The sequence below is a fragment of the Crocuta crocuta genome, unplaced genomic scaffold, assembly GCF_008692635.1.
Source record: "Crocuta crocuta isolate KB4526 unplaced genomic scaffold, BGI_CrCroc_1.0 scaffold89, whole genome shotgun sequence".
Lineage (NCBI taxonomy): Eukaryota > Metazoa > Chordata > Mammalia > Carnivora > Hyaenidae > Crocuta > Crocuta crocuta.
Genome location: NW_027551559.1, coordinates 359,400 through 376,947, shown reverse-complemented (window position 1 = coordinate 376,947; position 17,548 = coordinate 359,400). Strand labels below are relative to the sequence as shown.

The window sequence follows — 17,548 nt, the reverse complement described above, 5'->3', positions numbered from 1 at the left end:
GTTCTGCTTGGTGAGGGTTGTGTCACAGGGGCTGGACCCTCAAGTGGGGCTCCTGTTCGTGCAGTGTGGGGTTCCACAGCGGCAGTCTCCGCGGTCCCCCTCCGAGGGCCCTGCTGGCTCCTGGCCAGGGTGTCTGGGGGGGCCGGCGGGGCGGCATGTGAACGGTGGAAAGCGTGTGTGTTCTTATCTGGTAGCGATAGAAGTGGGGGGGGGTCCTCTTTTCAGATCCCTGTAGGGTGGGGAGTCGGCTTACTGCTCCGTACTGTTTCTGTCCTTGGATGCGCGGCCTCCTCTGTCCGGGGCCCGCAGCACTTTGTGCTGCTCACGGGACTTTGCGCACGTGCCTTGCTCTAGGTATTTATAAGCTTGTCTTCTTGAGGGCCACTGTGGCGCCTAATTGCTCTTTGTGTTTGCCCGACTGACGTCTCTGTCCACCCCAGGTGGACTTGAGATGCAATCTGTCTTTGTGGACGTGTCCTGTGAATCACCCAAAGACGGCAGGGAGTTGCTGAGACTGCATTGCCTCCATTCAAGAGCTCTGAAGGGACCTTAAGGATGAAATTGCAGAACTCTTGGCTCTTGTTTGGCCGTTTATAAATAGCCACCGCTTTAAAAAAAGCTTGGTGGTTTGCCAGCACGGAGCCTGGTATATTGGAAAGCAAAGTGGCCTGATGACATGGGGGCGTGGGTTCTATGTTGAGCCCTTTCGTGGCCACAGCGGTAACGTTGCTGTGTCTTCCGGACCTTAGGGTCCTCATCACGATGTGTTTGCTATCTTTGTGCAGAGTCTCTGGCGATTGTCAGTATCGTGCTTAATCCTGTTAAACTGGGTTCTTCATATATGTACAAATATTCTGCGGGCAGCAGAGATTGACTTAATCAAATCCCACCATTAATTTAGCCATTCTTTGCTTCTATGAATGCTACATTGCAGCAGCTGGATTCTGTTATATTCTTCCCCACAGTGCTGACTTCAGTGTTGTTTGCCTGGGTTGGCAGGCTGCGAACTTGGCTGGACTCAACTTCGAACCCGCCTCCTCTGCAGGGGCCGGCGACCTGAATCTCAGTCACGTACTTTATCTTTAGCTTAGAGCTTTCCCCGGACAAGCGAGGCTCAGGGGAGAGCCAGAGATTTGGGCCAAGATGATACACAGAACTTGGGGTCCCCCTGCTCCTTTCCGCAGTTTCTCCCCAGCGACTGAGGTTGCCCCCAGCTGTGTCCCGGTTCTTGTGTTAGGGTCTCGTGTTAGCTCCGTGTGGCTCAGCCTGGGCCCCGTCCTCCGGCTAAAAGCCGCAGCCGGGGGCTCTCAGGACTCTTCCTTTTCTTCCATGAGTGTCTCCTGCTCTTGGTCACCCCGCAGGGGCCTGAGACGGTTGAGGTTTATAAAGGCTTCTTCTGTGGCAGGGCTGGTCCCCGGGGGGCTGTTCAGACCTGCCACAGCCGAAGCCCTGTTCATTCAGGGTGTGCTTTTCTTGCTCTCATCCCAGCTCTGCATCCTGCGTTGTTGTGTTACCGAGCTGCCATTGTGGAGCATTCCGGGTACTATTGTGGCAAAAACAAACAGGAAGATCGTGATGGGGCCGTGGTCTTTTTATTTTTCGTAGAGACTGCTCAGCCAGAAATGAGTTACTGGTTTTGATGAGGGTGGCCAGCATCCTGAACCTAGATTTCCTCTGTTAGAGGCCTCTAGGGGAAACATCCTGCGCCATTATTATGGGTATGAGCATTTTTGCCCCAGACTCCCATTTGGGCATTTGCCCTAGTGAGCTGGGCCAGACACATTTGGGCAGCATGAATTCCTTTTGCTTAGATGGATGTTGACTTGGCCTAAATTGCTTGCTGTGTGCTTCTTTTCCGTGATTATCTCCACTTGCCTTCTGCAAAATTGGGCATGGTGAGAGTTGGTTTACACTGAGAAGCAGCCCTTAGCCATCCTCAGAGGCCGGTGGCATTGGGCCATTTTACCCCAGTAGCCAGTGACATTCCTCCGGGGGGCATGACCCAGAAAGCCTGCAAGGATAGAGCCTAGAGGGAGCTGTGGCCAGTCCCCAGCTATTTATAATCCCTGCTCTTCTCCTTGCCACTGTTTATTTTTAACTGCAGTGGATTCTGGTAGGAGGAGACTTTGAGCTCCCCCTACGGGCTTTCGTATGCACCAACCTCAGTGTTTAAAACATGATACTGTCGCTTTCTTTATTTGCCAGTGTTTATTTGCCAGATTAAGGTAATCTACAGGATTCAAATGATTTTTGAGATGATCCAGACTGGTTTCACATCCTGTGTTTTTTTGGGACAAGGTCTTTATTGCTACAAATGGCCTGGGGCCTGTTCGGTATAGGAGCCTCTGGGTCTGTGTGCAAATCGATATTTGCCGTTAAAATAGAAGATAATTCTGTGATCAGAGTCTTTCCTTCATAGAATCTGGATACTTTCACATGCTGTTTCTGCAGTTGATTTAATGGGTGTGAGTAAAGCTGCTGTACTGGGACAGGATAGAATGGATAAGAAATGAAATGTCACTCAAGCAACCTTGTAATTTGATTTTCTCCTTATGTTTTTCAGGGTTTCGAAAAAACGATGAAATGAAAGCTATGGATGTTTTGCCAATATTAAAGGAAAAAGTTGCGTACCTTTCAGGTAAAGTTGAACTTTCTGATCTACGTTACTGCTCCTTTTGACTGCTTCTGATACACCATCAGCGTCTGAAAACTTACACTCACACACGGAAGTGCTGGCGTTCCCGTGGATTTCTAACTGCTTTGTTCTTGTAGCATTTTCTTGAGAAATTAGTGCCCAGAGTATTTTCTTTTAGCTGGTAGGCACCCACTGTAAGTCTGATAGCATTGGTGGTTAAAATACGTTTTGAGTCTTTCATTCACCAAACATTTGGTGGTTTTTCCCTATTCAGTTAAGTAAAACAACTGATTGTTTAGAAGTCCATAGTCTCCCCAAAAGTGATGGGAATGTGATTGTACGTGGATGTGTCCTGAATTCTTTTCCTTGGTGTTTTTGTCCCATGGTCCTGGGGTTCTTGGAACCCATGTTGTGGACCACGGAGGCCCAGTGACCTGTGTCTCAGGCTTTGGAGCATCTGGCTCTCCTCCACACATAGGGGCTCAGCTGTGGGGCTTTATTGGGCTGTCTCTTTGGGGGCTCCCTCCTACACGAACCGAAGGGCCATTGGGTATTTGACCTTGTTGGCCTGAGTTCACGTGCTACAAAACCAAAGTGTGTGGATTTTTCTGCTCTGTTACAGCAGGAAGTAAATGTGTGGATTGCCATGTGCTTTTAGACAGTCTTCCTGGATGTGTTTCCCCCGATAATTTTTTATCTTTCTCAAACAGGCATGATACGCCAATCTGAGTCTCCTTTAGAACACATTTTATTTTAAATGTATAACGCTGCCAGCAGCTATTATATGTTAGGTGTGTCCTTTTGGCACATGGGACTGGTCTATATTTAGGGTGCAGCGCCTTGTGGGGCTGTTACTAATCACACCTCTATGGCCAGTGGTGTTTCCTGGCGTCTCTTAAATACTGTTTGATGCCTTGGCTGAAGTGAATCTAATTCAGAATGCATTTGGAAGGTTGATAGAAGTTTGTGAAAAGAAAGATACTTTAGCTAGTTGAGAATACGTGCTACAGAAGAAAACAAAACAAAACAGAACAAAGCAGCCTCTCTTGGCTTCTAATACACCAAGTTTTAAAAGTAGTCTTTGCTGTTTCCCAATGATTTATCGACAAACTGCATAATGTGGACTCATGCTGTTCGTCCACTCCTGATTCTGTAGTTTACAGGTGGATTCTAAAGCTAATATAAGGAGAAGCCTCTGCTTATAAATAGTAGGGGCGTCAGTAAGAAGGCTTAAAGCCAGTTCCATGTGTTCCTCAGTTTTTTATTTTTAAAGTTGATCTGTGGTGAGAGAGCTTGCTTGTTTTATTTATATTGAGAGATAGAGAACAAGTGGGGATGGGGGTGGGGGAAGAGACAGAGAGATTGAAAGGGGGAGAGAGATTGAGGGAGAGAGAGAGAGAGAGAGAGAGGGAGAGGGAGAGGAAGCGAAAGCGAATCCCAAGCGCTGTCAGCAGAGATCCTGATGCAGGGCTTGATCCCACAAACTATGAGATCATGACCTGAGCTAGATTAGAGGTAGATGCTTAACTGACTGAGCCACCCAGGTACCCCTCATTTGATGTTGTTTTCTATCTAAGTTACTATCAAACCTGAAACTATTTCCCTTTAAACTAATTGAAGAAATACAGTCATTTGTCTTTCAGAGTTTATCTTGACTATAATCAAACTTTAAATTCTTCAGGGTTCATTAAAATTGGGTCTTTTTAGTGGGGAGGGAAGTTCACTGGAGCAAACTACTAGTACAGAACTTTTAAATTACTGAGATGGTAGTCAGCAGCAGTGATAGGGAAATGGAATTGGTGGGTGCCACCACAATTTTATAGTATTTCCTACTTTATAACTGGAATTGGCAAGTTATGTTAGCATGATATCATTGGCTGATTTTCTTAGGCTTGCTGTTATTTTGTTTAGGGAAGGAAAAGGGGAAAAAACACTAAATTAAAAACACATTTGTTACTATGTAGGGTGATTTTTTTATGTGAAAGGTTAACAGTGAAGGAATAAACTTTTGAAAAATGTATACTTCTAATCCTGTTTTGTAAAATCTGTTTTATTGAGATATAATCCACATACCATAAAATCTATCCTTTAAAAGTATATGATTTGGTGGATTTTAGGGTTTTCACAAGGTGTGAAGCCATCACCACGGTCTAATCCTGGAACATTTGATCGCATCCAAAAAAGCCCCTCCCCTGTCCCCTGTTCCTTTACCTCCTGGCTCCCAACTGCCAATCTACTTCCTGCTCTGACCCTGTTTTTAAAAGTATTAGGGGATGTTTATTTGTGGTGCATTTGTAAAAGCTCTCGATATGAGTAGCTTTTAGTAAATTAAATCTAAATGGAATAACCAGGGCTTTGAAAAAGCAGGCCAAAAGATCAGTGATTCCATGAGTCACTTATTAGGTCAAAATCTCTTTTAAAAAAAAAAACAAAAACAAAAACCCAGTAGGGATTCTTTGAACTTGAATATTTCTGGTCCTCAGGCTCCTCTCCAGCTACTGTAAAAAGCAGTCCTCACCACACATAGGTAAGACAGCAAAGTACTTACCAGTTCCTTTGGATGCTGCATTAAACGAGGTTAGGGGACAAACCTGATTTCATGCTTCCGGTCACAAGTAGGGGCAGTAAAAGAAGTGTTTTATAGTTTATATTTAACATTTTATTTAATGTATGTATTACTGTATAATATGTAACATATGTATATGTATACTCAACCACTGATGTGATTCCTATGCCATTAGGATTTGGACCTCAAAGGAATTCACTGAACACCACCAGATTTAAGGATGCTTTTCCCCCCCTTTTTATCGTAAAACATTTCAGCATCTAAAAGGAGAGAAAATAGTATAATGAATTTCCGTGAATCCATGGTTCACTCATCTGTATTCCTTAAAAAAAAAAAAAACAAAAAAAAAAACTTCAACACCATTAACAAAACTGAAATGTGAGCAGTAATTCTTTAATATAAAAAAAGCCAGTCGATATTCAGATTTCCCTGCTTGTCTCACAATTTGTTTTACAGGATATACATTGCAATTGGTTCGTATGGCTGTTTCTCTCAGTTTTTAGGTTCTTACTCCTTATCCTTTTATTTATCTTACCCCCTGTGTTAATTATTTAATGAGGGAACTGGGCGTCTTCCTGTAGAGTTCCCTGCATTGTAGTTTTGCTGGTTGCACCCATGGGTACTCAGTTAACATGTTCTCCTTCCTCTCCTTCCCCCTTATTTCCTGTAAACTAGGAGCTGGGTCTTGAGGCTTGATGAGACCTAGCTTAGATTTTGCAGGAAGAAGGCAAAAATAAAAAAACCCGTACTGGGTGGTGGTGGGTAGTTTTACTGGGAGTTTTATTTGTGAGGGGGGGAAGGGGGTGTGGTTGGCAGTTTCTTTTTCCGTGATGTTAAGCTTTCACTGGCGGTCATGGTTTAGAATCTGGTATTTTATTATCAGTTCATTACTAAATGCAAAATGGTGACATTCTAATTACATCTTTTTTTTTGGTTTTGTTTTTTGAGAGAGAATGTTTGTGCACATATAAGCAGGGGAGGGGCAGAGGGAGAGAGAGAATCCCAAGCAGGCTCCACAGTGTGGAGCCTGATGCAGGGCTCAATCTCAGGACCGTAAGATCACGACCTGAGCTGAAATCAAGAGCTGGATGCTTAACTGACAGAGACCCTCCAGCATCCCATTCTTTATCGGTTTAGATATTCTCTAAGAGAAGTGTCCCGTCATCAGTTTTTTGATTACTCTGAGTTAATACAAGAAAAGCAGAAAAAACGATTGATTCTTGTTATCAGTTTTTAGATGAATGAAAAATGACCATTAGTCATTTCAGACTGATAAAAAAAAAAGCTGTGATTTTTAATATTTGATGTGTTTTAATTAGTTACACTGTTTTTTTCTCATCTCTTATGCAATTAAAACATTCTCCTCTCTGGGGCACTTGGGTGGCTCTGTTGGTTGAACTTCGGCTCGGGCCGTGATCTCGCAGTTTGTGGGTTTGAGCCCCGCTTTGGGCTCTGTGCTGATGGCTTGGACCCTGGAGCCTGCTTCGGATTCTGTGTCATCCTCTCTCTGCCCCTCCCTGGCTTACACTCTGTCTCTGAAAAATAAGCTTTAAAAAAATTTTAAAAATAATTTTTTTCTCATCTCTGACCGAATGGCAGTGTCTCCAGATTGGCCCTTGAGACCATGCCCTCTAGCCCTCCAGGTTGTTTCTGCTGATGATGTACAGAGTGCGTCAGGCCGGCTCCCCCATTCCTGTCCCGCACCTGCAGTCGCCAGTTCCCTAAGCCTCCTGGTCCCTTTGCATGTGAGAAGGGCACAGGGCGCTAGAGAAGCTGGCTGTTCCTAGGTGGGTCCCTATGTCTGTGCTTTCTCCCTGGACACATCCAGGCAATGTGTGTGTGTGTGTGTGTGTGTATATAAAATGTGTATATGAGTATTTTTTTAACAAGAAAAGATGTCATTACTTTATACTAAAGTTTCTAATTCAAATTTAGGATTACAGGTATTATATATTTTTTTGATTTTATATTTCCATCTCCATTTCCTTATAGTGAAAATCTTAGTGCCTGCCCTCATCAACATAATTGCTTGTTTACATTGTAACGCTGATGTTACTGCTAAACTATGAGACTACGTGTATTTTGATGCTTCTGTTGTTGTTTTATTGTCCTGAGGGTATATGCCCCCGGGAACACGCAGCCCTGTAGCTGTGAAATCCCATAGAATAGCTCCTTGTCTAGTTGCTGCCAACTTGAAACTCCAGATCATTTGTTTCATTTCATTTTACATTTTTAAAGCTTAAAAAAAAAAACAACCACCCAGTCTTGCTTCAGTTTTAGGTAAAATGTGCACATCCTTCCAGGCTTAAAATCTAAAAAAAGTTAAAGTACAGGAAGGTGTTTCTCTCCCTGCCTCTTCTACTGTACCTTCCCTCCGCCAAAGGAAGCCTGTTTTTGTTTTCTTTAGGTTTTTTTTTTCTTACCCTTGTAAAATCTGAGCACTTTCCTCTCTCCATCTATTCTCCCTTCTGCTCCCAGAGGGAAACCAGAAGGTACCAGTGCGCCGCTTTTTCTGCTTGTTGTTTCATTGAAACACTAGTCTGGAGAGCAGAGTATGAGTACAGAGACGCCACATCTTCTTACAGTTGTGTAAACTCTGTTGCCGTGTGTCTGTACTGCACTCGGTCCAGTCGGTTGCCTACTGGTAGACATTAGGGTTGCTTTTTCAGAAGAAATTGTTTTTGGGGTGCAAGGGGAACATCATTCACCTTTGCAAGTGAGGGTGGGATTTGACTGGCCAGAGGTTTGCTGTTCGTACTGGACTACTGACCATTGCTCTTCTTGGTTCACTTTTGCAGAGTTCTGCATTTTCTGGAAAAGGGAGAGGGCATCTCCCGTCCATCTTGGGTATTCCTGTTAGTATCTGGCACAGCCCAGGGCCATGGTGACAGACCAAGGGCTAGGTATTGCCAGAGGCTTTCCAAGTGCTCCATCCAGAGTCCGTGTACAGTCTTTGTTTGAAATACTCTGTAAACCAGTTTCTAGTTGTCAGGACTTGGCGGCAGGAGGCAAGCATGTGAAAGTAAGGGGCTGTGGGGCCACTGTGGGCCTTGGCTGCTCGTAGAGTGAGGGTGGGGGGGAGCAGTGGACACCTTGTAACAGAGTTTGGTTAGTGACAGCAGGCTTAATAGATTGGAGCCACAATTTCTCTCTCACAAACCATGGTTTTTCAGAGCTTCCTTTTGTAAAATCTGCTCTTCATGATCTATGAATTACCCTGCTCCTGGGGAAGGGTGCGTAAAGAATCATTTGCACTAGGGCTGTAATCCCGAAATTAAAATAAGGGCCATACAGAGAGAAGTACAGTTGATTCACTGAGATTTACATTTTACTCCTCAGAGTAAGTACACCTTCCTGACAAGAGAAGTTCATTTGAGCTGGATGAAAGGTGTGTTCCTAATTTATTTAGAGAAAAGGAGGCAACTTGGAATCTAACTGCTTCTGTGGTTGTTCTGGGCCATGCTGCTCCAGAGCCCACGTTCCCTGGAGTTTCACCTTTTAGAAGAGAAAATAAGTGTCCCTGGGTTTCTGGAAGTGTCACACAGACACTTGCAGCTATAATGCCAGGCTTCCTTGGCCTTCTTTCCCACATGGACTGGAACCATAGTCTACTTAGCATCTGTGTTTCTGTAGGAATGTTCATTATGCACATCTGTTTTCAACTTCCTGATGCCGATAGTAGGTAGTTTTAATTAACTTCGTGCAGAATCCACTCATTCCGCAAATATTTATTTATTGAGCATACTTTTTGTTCCAGTCTCTTCCTAGGCCTTGAAAGTGTGTACTGATGTCAGTGAGTGAGCAAACATGCCTTTCTTCATAGAGCTTCCACTTGGCCTGTTACACAGACAGACCAAAGGACTACGTAAACCCAGTAGCCTACTACAAGGTGAAAGGTGCCTTACAGAAGTAAAATGGAGAATGGGGAGAAGAAGCACAGTTTTTGTAGGAATTAAAAATACAACAGTGTCATTAGGAACAAAAACTATACTTTCTGGTTTTTTTGTTTTTGTTTTACTAAAACAGCATTTAGATAGGCAGACGATCCTTAACAAGCTGGTACTTTCTGATTACAGACATGTAACAATCCAGGGACTCTGACCCATTCATTCTTAGATATCCTGAACATTGGTACCTGCAGGAGATGGGTTTAGTGCCCTTTTCTTTTCATTGTAGAAACTAAGGCACTGTGTTTCCGGTCTATAAACTAGGACTGATGTGCCCTACCTGCCTCTCCCTGAGGCTGCAGGTCGACGTCAGATGCATATACTAGTATATCCAGTAAGTGAAGCTTTGTTGAGTGAAAGCATCATTCTTGTTACTAGTTCAGGAAGAAGAACTTTAAAGCTGTAACTTTTGTGCTCCATAAGCCGGACGGTATTCTCCTTTGTGTATCTTCTGCATTTATGACATTGGCACCAGGTTAAATCTTGGAGAGTGTAATCCAAATAGGTGTTTGTAGCAATGATTTTAAGCCTGTTAGAGGCTCAGAGTGCCTCTTTGAACTCATACTATGTTCTCAGATTTTTTTTTTTAACTTCATGGGAGGGGGCGTGGCCAGCAGATGGGTGATTGACACCTGCCTGTCACTGACTGACATGCCACAGGTTGGAAGATGCACCCCGATGCAGGGAGGTGAGTAAGTGAAAACAATGATTATTTAAATAGAGAATATGCAGTTTTTACTTCATAAGTGGTTTTTGATGAAGTTTTAAAACTATCCCAGTGAGTTTTCTGAAGCTCTGTTCTGGGTAAAGGAAAAAGATAAAGTCTTTTTTTTTTTCTCTTAAAGTTCAAGTTTGGGTTTCAATATGCTGTTTTAAGGACACACGTGAGAACCTGTTTGGTGGATGAGCTTGCTGGCGAGTCTCAGGGGACTGTCCTCAGTGCTGCCAGCTGGGGGACACCCAGATGACAGGCGAGGCAGAGCAGGAGAGGCGGTCAGAGCTCCTGTGCACTCTTGGCATTTATTTCTTGCTGAGCAGAATGACTGTTTCCCACGAGAGTGTCCTTGGTGGCAGTTTTGGATTCTCCTTTCTGCGCTCATGGTGTCGCATATGCCTTGCTTGCTTTGCTTTGTGAGACACGATGACCCAGAGGGAGGAGTTGAACGTGGGTCATTGTCACCTGGTCTCCCTGCTGAGTCAAATACTACTTTGCGTTAAAGAGTTTAGAATGTTGGTCCAGGACGATGTTAGATGCTGTTCTCTTTACCAAAGGTGGGGTGAATGTTTTCAGCCAAATATCATAGTACATTTTAGGAACTGAAATTTCTGTATGTGGATCTGCAATATTTTTGATCAGGGAGATGGATTCTCTTTTGAAAAGTATCAAAGTGTTGGGAGACAAAAAAAAAAATACTGAAATTGTTGCCTGTCTTATCTTGGGGATAAGAGGTAATCCCCCAAAATACCAATGGCCCTCATAGGTATTACCCTAAAAATACTATCTGATATTTCAGAAGATTACTTGGTGATGACATTCTGGCATTTATAACAGTACTGCTTCTTACTTTTAATAGTACCTTTTGTTCATAAAGAAACTTAGGAACCATCATTCAGTTGTCCTTCTGAATGTCTTTGCTACTTTAGAGAGAATTAAAACTACTAGTGTGAAAAATTTTGTTAAGTTCTTGTCAGGGTGAAGGACCCAAATGTGACCATGTGGCATAGCCCCATTGTCTTTTTTTTTTTTTAATTTCACTTATTTATTTTAAGAAATCTCTACACCAAATGTGGGACTCAAACTCACAACCCTTGAGACCAGGAGTTGTGTGCGCTTCTGACTGTGCCAGCCAGAGCCCCTCCCCCCATCCTTCTTGAAGCATTAGTATCTTTAATTATAAAGCCGGAATGATAAAACCTCTTAATGGGGTCCTGTGATGTTGAAACCTGAGCCTGTATGTTAAGGACTTGATACCATATGTAGCATGTATCAGTGGCTATGATTTAGCATTGTTCCCATTTAATACCCAAATGACTGGATTTGTAAATAATTTAACACTTTTCTGGATTGCTTGACCGAATAGTATATGTGGATCATTTAAGTGTTCAGAATCAGAATTGAGTTTCATTATTTAAAAAAATTTTTTTAATGTTTTATTTATTTCAGAGAGAGAGAGAGAGCGAGCGAGCGAGCGAGCAGGGGAGGGTCAGAGAGGGAGATCTAGAATCTGAAACAGGCTCCAGGCTTTGAGCTGGCTGTTAGCACAGAGCCAGATGTGGGGCTTGAACCCACGAACTGTGAGATCACGACCTGAGCCGAAGTCGGACGCTTAACCAACTGAGCCACCCAGGTTCCCCGAATTTCATTATTGTTGAGAGGCACTATTAATTATTCTAGGAAGTGGTAAAAATCCATATTGGTGAAGTGTGTTTTTAAAACTCCAACATCTTGTGCTGAACATTTTTTTGGCTTTTCTAAAAAGAAAGAATCTGGCTTTCTGTTGTTAATGTTTGCTTGCTTGCTTAATTTTACCTCTGCTGATGAAGTAAATAAGATGAGAAACTAATTAAGAGTTTCATGTTGTGACTTGAATTTTTGAGGTTTTATTGCTATTCCTCTGAAGACAGATGACCAGAGCTGTAAAACTAAGGAAGGATCCTCTTGGGAAGGCTAGATTTCCCTTCTCTGTTTTATTTTCTGAAAACAGTGATGGGAGTAATAAAATATATCTAGAAATTTCACCAGAAATGTTCAGTAATACCAACAGACTTCATTAGGATTTTTGGTATGTTAATGAGGGCTGCACCTGCCAGTCACCTGAGGGTTGTACTTAGTATGTGATGTAATTTTTCTAAACACCTTAAGGTAACTTAGTTCTGTTGTAAAATTCTCAAATGCCAATCTCTGTGTGGGGGGGGTAGGGAGGGACTTTGTGTGAGAGGTTGGTGGAGCTTGACCACTGGGGTCAGGTACTGCCCTGGAGAAGGGAAGAGGCCCTAGAGCCCAGATTATAAGACACCATCATCAGCATGAAGTTTGGAGACCATTCCCATCTGTTTCTTGCAAGACTTACAACCCAGTTTCGTTGAGATGCCGGTGGGGGAAGGGGGAGGGGACGGCTTGGGGGACAGCAAGAGGTTAGGTGTGAGGAGGCTTTGGTTTAAGGTGAATGAAGCACATACACGTGGAACCGTGTTCCCTCCAGATGGAAAATTCAAGAAAAGAGGAAGCACGCAGGAAGAGAAAGACGAGGCTTCGTGGCGGCTTCCCACGTGGCAGGCAGCACTGGGGCTTGTTCTTCAGGGTCCCGGGAGGGGTAAAGTAGCCCGGCCACGTCTCCGCCAAGGCAGGGGTTCTTGCCTTTTGCTCGCTCGTTCCTGGCCATGCGGTTGGTGGAGGGAGGGCGTTGCCGAGTGGCCGGGTGGGCATGCTGACCTGCAGGGGTGTGCAGGGTCCCGTCCTCTCTGTTTCTGACTAAGCGTGCTCCAAATGCTTGTGTTTTCAGGCGGCAGAGATAAACGCGGAGGCCCCATTTTAACCTTTCCGGCCCGCAGCAACCACGACAGAATACGACAGGAGGATCTCAGGAGACTGATTTCCTATCTAGCCTGTATCCCTAGGTAAGTTCTGCGTGGCTCGTGGTTTCCCGCCATTCCCACCGTCCCAACACATGTGGCTTCAGTTCCAAGCAGACAAAACAGTATAGAACTAAAATCATGATCTTTCTCCTTTTTTTAAGGCTCCGTGTTTTTTTTTTGTTTTTTTGTTTTTTTAATGTTTATTTTTGAGAGAGAGTGCAAGCGGAGGAGTGCCAAAGAGAGAGGGGGACAGAGGATCTGAAGTGGGCTCTGCGCTGACAGCAGTGAGCCCCATGTGGGGCTTGAACTCATGAACTGTGAGATCATGAGATCATGACCTGAGCCAAAGTCGGACGCTCAGCTGACCGAGCCACCCAGGCGACCCATGATCTTTCTCCTTATCTCCGTTTTGTGACCATTCTGTCCTGTATCCAGCGCTTCTGGGTGTGTGGAGGGCAGGACGTGTGTCGCCTGAAGAGCTCTGTGTGGAGGTGGTGGGGGTGGGGCGCCCACCAGGCTGGGATGTGGATGTGGTGCTCCAGGCGCACAGCCTTTGGTGGATCTGGCAACCAGGATGCAGTGCACGTAAGACCAGAAATGGAATGCTCGTTCTGATAATGTGTTTCGGTCTTCAGGCTGAGCTTCAGGGCTGTTTATTTTATTTAAGTTAATTTATTTATTTTGAGAGAGGGAGAGAGTGAGTGCATGTGAGTGGAGGTCGGGTAGGGAGAAAGAGAATCCCATACACACTCCACACTGTCAGTGCAGAGCCTGATGCAGGGCTCAAACTTGTGAACTGTGAGATCATGACCTGAGCCAAAATCCAGAGCCAGACGCTTAACTGACTGAGCCACCCGGGCACCTCTGAGCTTCGGTTTCTTAAAAGTAGTCTCTTGATTAGTGACGTAATGTTTGGTGGGGCCTTAAAAATCCTTACAAGGTAATACGCCACTTTTGGGAATTCCCATTCCATTTGAGGCCCCATTAGTGATAGGGTGGTTGAGTGTGGATGCTGAAGAAAACTAAGAACAGGCAAAGCTTTATTTTCTAGGTGATTTTTTGGAAAAAGGATACCACTTTGATACAGTCCAGGGATTTAGACATGCCTGCAGAAAGAGATTGTGTGTGTGTGGTGGGGGGGGGTTGGCGGGGTGTTTCCTTATGAGGCAAAGGGAATGCATGTGCTAAAAGGGCACAATCAGTATGCTCGAGCGAGGAGAGGACGTGTGGAAGAGAACTTGGCCACTATCTAGGCTGCAGTAGACAGTCACGGTAGTGACCATGTTATGCAAGAGAATAATGAGAGATGGTCCGGAGCAGCACTAATGGGTCCTCAGAGGTGGAGGTGACTGTCAGATCTGCCACAGCACGTTCATTGGGACACCCGTGGCTTATTTAGGTTGCCACCAACGAGGGAAGACAGCAGTGCCCATTTGTAACCCATCTTTGCTGTGGCAGAGAAAGTCAGCTTTTGCTCTTGACGGCCAGACCTGCTGAGAAGCTGGTGGGTTTTCCCGTTTGGGCATCCTTTATGAGACAACGGTCACTTTGCATCATCGAGGACGAAGTGACAGAGACCTCCATACACTCTTTCCTCCTGCTCTGGTATTTTCTTGGGCTGTTGAACCGTTGATACCATGAGTTAGAAAGGGGTTTAGAAGTTTTGTTCTACTCACTGTCATTTATAAATAGCACTGTAGGTGGTGAGTACCACTTAGGGGGCTCTTGCTGTGTGCTAATGGTGTACTGTACTAATGGTGGAAGAAGAAACAGAAATACAGAGGACGGTGTAAGAAAATAAAGCTCTGCCAACCAAAGTGATACTCATCATATAGTGTGATAAGAAACAAGTGTCGAAAACATGTACATAATGGAATGACTGTGTGTAACTTTGGCAACTTGCTCTCTGTTTTTAAAATCTGTGTTGATTGTAAATATTAAGACTTGGTTTTATTTCAATTGACATCGTAAAGAAAATGATTCGTGTGTATTTTGGATCATCTGTGTGACCCACTTACACCCATGAAACTTTGTCGTGGAGAATTGTGAACATCCACAAAAGTAGTGAGGGTAGTGTAGCTTCAGTGACGATCCGATTTTGTCCGACTTGTTTTTCTCTGATCTCCCCGACCCCCAGAATATTTTATAAAAAAACCCAAGAATCCTATCATTTCACTTACAAATACTGAAGTGTGTGGGGTGACCCTTCCACAGTTCAGCACAGTCACCTTGCTTCATTGCCTCGGTTTGCTTTTGTATTTACAATTCCCGATGGCAAGAAATGTCGCTTTGCCTGTCTTGGTTCATAATGAGGCAAGTGGGATTAACTTGTAAGTGACCCATTTCCCAAGTGATCGTGGGGATATTTCACAGTGGTCTACATAGAGAAAAGGGACAATGAAATGAGTCCTCCGCCCCCTTGTGTGGGTCCGCCCGGGCCAAACCTGAGCTGCTCTGCCTCCGTGGAATGCTGGGTGGCAGGAGTGCTGTTCAGTCTTAGCCACACAGCAGGAAAATCATCCTCAAACTAACAGTGTGCGAATTTTTTAAAGTTTAAGTTCGATTGTTTGTCGCTGTAGTTTCAGAGTGGGGTAAATCTTCGCGGGGGCCGCCAGACTTCTTTTCCCTGTCCGTTACTGCTGATGGCCTCTGTGGTGTGAAGGTAGCCTTCTGCTATCCCTCAGCGGAACAGCCGCAGGGCCCCGTGTTCGTGGATGTGGAGACGTGTGCCATCAAAACAGTACGGGCAGCAGCGTCAGACCAGCTGTCACCTGTCACAAGTTCATTACTCCTGTCAGTTTTCTGATGTACAAATGTGTAGTGACATGGGAGTATTGTAACGACTGAGGTTACTTACGCCTGTGTCCAGGGCAGTACCTGACGCACAGTAGCTGCCTCAGAGACAGGACGATAATTTCCATCATTACTACTTGCTCTTCCACTTTCCTTCCATTATTTTTCTTTTTGACGTGTGCTCTAGAGCCGGGTTATCTTGGTTTTCTTCTGCACATGCCTCTTAAAAGTGGCCCTCAGAGGTCAGCACAATGTGATCTGAGCAGTGGTAAGTAGTTTGAGGATTACTTGGGTCACCTTCCCTTCCCTCCCCCTCCCCCCTTTCTAAAGCAATCGGAGTAATAGAGTGATTTTCATAGAGTTAATTTGCAAGGAAATTTTCCACTATATGTAGGAGAAGCAAGTCTCACTAGAAGTTCCTGCTGGTATAATTGGGGTTCCGACACAGTGCTGAAAATAACATCAGTCTTGGTACCTCTCTAGGTGTTTATTGCTCTTATCGTTTGAAATACACGTAACTAATTATGTTCTAGATCATCTTACCTTCTTTAGGGTGATTACAGTGGCTACATGGATAAACCACCTCCACTCCCTTTTGTCACTGGTGAAATAATGGGAAGACTTTTAACTGATTCATTCATGAACATTCATATAAAAAGGTACTTTCTTCATCTAGGAGCTGAGCAGCGTTCCTCTTTTTCAGAGGCCAGGATTGAGAAAGGACCTTAATTTTATCTAAAATTGCCTTATCTCACAGATAAAATGAGTTTCTTAGATGAAACTGCTAAAATAACTGGTCGGTGGTCGTACTTTCCAGGGAACGCGGTCTTCCAGGGACGGTGGCACAGACCCCTTGTCTTGTACACAGCCGCCCATGTTCATGAGCTGTTCGTGCGGAACCTGCAAGTCACTGATCTCTTATTCTTTTTTTCCTTTCTTTTTTTCATGTTTGTTTATTTTGAGAGAGGATGAGTGGGGGAGGGGCAGAGAGAGATTCTTCACCTGCGCTGAAGGTGCAAAGTCTGATGCGGAGCCCCATCTCAGGAACTGTGAGATCATGACCTGAGCCAAGCTCAAGAGTCGGACGTTCCACCGGCTGAGCCCCCTGGGTGCCCCACAAGTCACTGCTTTCTTAACCAGGACCAGCTTTTAACTGGGTACTAGTTTCACTACTTGCAAAGTCGCTTGGTGATTGGTTTGATTGTGGAGGAAGGTGGACAGTGGTCCTTCTGTAAGCCAGGCCAACTCTGGCACCTTCCGGCGGTGGTCTCTGACCCACTTCTGCTGTTGAGCCTGGAGTTACTCAGGATTCCTTTTAAGCCCTTTTCGGGGGGAGGGCACAGGTTTCTGTACATGCTGTGTAGCACCCTGTGACGATAGGCACAGACTTGCCCAGGAACTGACCCTAATATGGGGAAGGCCGATGTCCGAGTGCAGGCTCGCAGGCGATACCCACAAAGGCCCGAGGGGTCTGCCGCACCGCACGGTGGCCCGCCTTTGCCGTGTGGCAGCAGACAGAGCATCTGTAGTGCCAGGCCTCGCTGGGGCAGCCTCCCCCTGCTCAGGCTGGTCGTGCTCGATTGCAAGCCCCATCAGAGCCCGGAGGGGTTTAGAATGTTCTTGGTGACCTGGGAGGTATTAGGAGACGTTTCTGGAAGCCCCGTTGGCTTCTAGGATTCACGAAGGAGGCCTGCGCTGTTCCCTGGTTCGTGGCCCAGGACCCACTTGAGACAGGACGTGCTGTCTGGAGGGGTGTATGAGCTAGTGTGAACTCGTTAGGACTTTATATTCATAGGAGTTGTAGACAGAAGTTTATCAAAGCACTCCTGGCAGTTTCCGCCTCTGAGTGAGAAGCTAGGCTGATCTCTTGGATTTCCATGCCGTGTTTCTGGGACCTGTGCTGCCACCCACTCAGGTTCTGTCCCCACAGACTTTTTGCAATGTTTTTGTGACATGTTACAGGGACATAGCCCTGACAGGAACTTTGCATCTGTGAAATTTGGAACGACGGTTACTCTGATGCTTCAAGAT

At 45.0% G+C, this 17,548-nt stretch overlaps 1 protein-coding gene across 1 annotated transcript in view; it reads left to right on the top strand.

Moving 5' to 3' along the window:
* The first annotated feature begins 2,578 nt into the window (after positions 1 to 2,578).
* Positions 2,579 to 17,548, top strand: part of TRIO (trio Rho guanine nucleotide exchange factor) — a 229,487-nt gene continuing 214,517 nt past the window's right edge. Inside the window, exons 1-2 of the mRNA XM_077749451.1 lie at positions 2,579 to 2,638; positions 12,652 to 12,766. Coding sequence (XP_077605577.1) covers positions 2,584 to 2,638; positions 12,652 to 12,766 — 170 coding nt within the window. The 5' untranslated portion in view covers positions 2,579 to 2,583. The remainder of the gene's footprint in view (positions 2,639 to 12,651; positions 12,767 to 17,548) is intronic.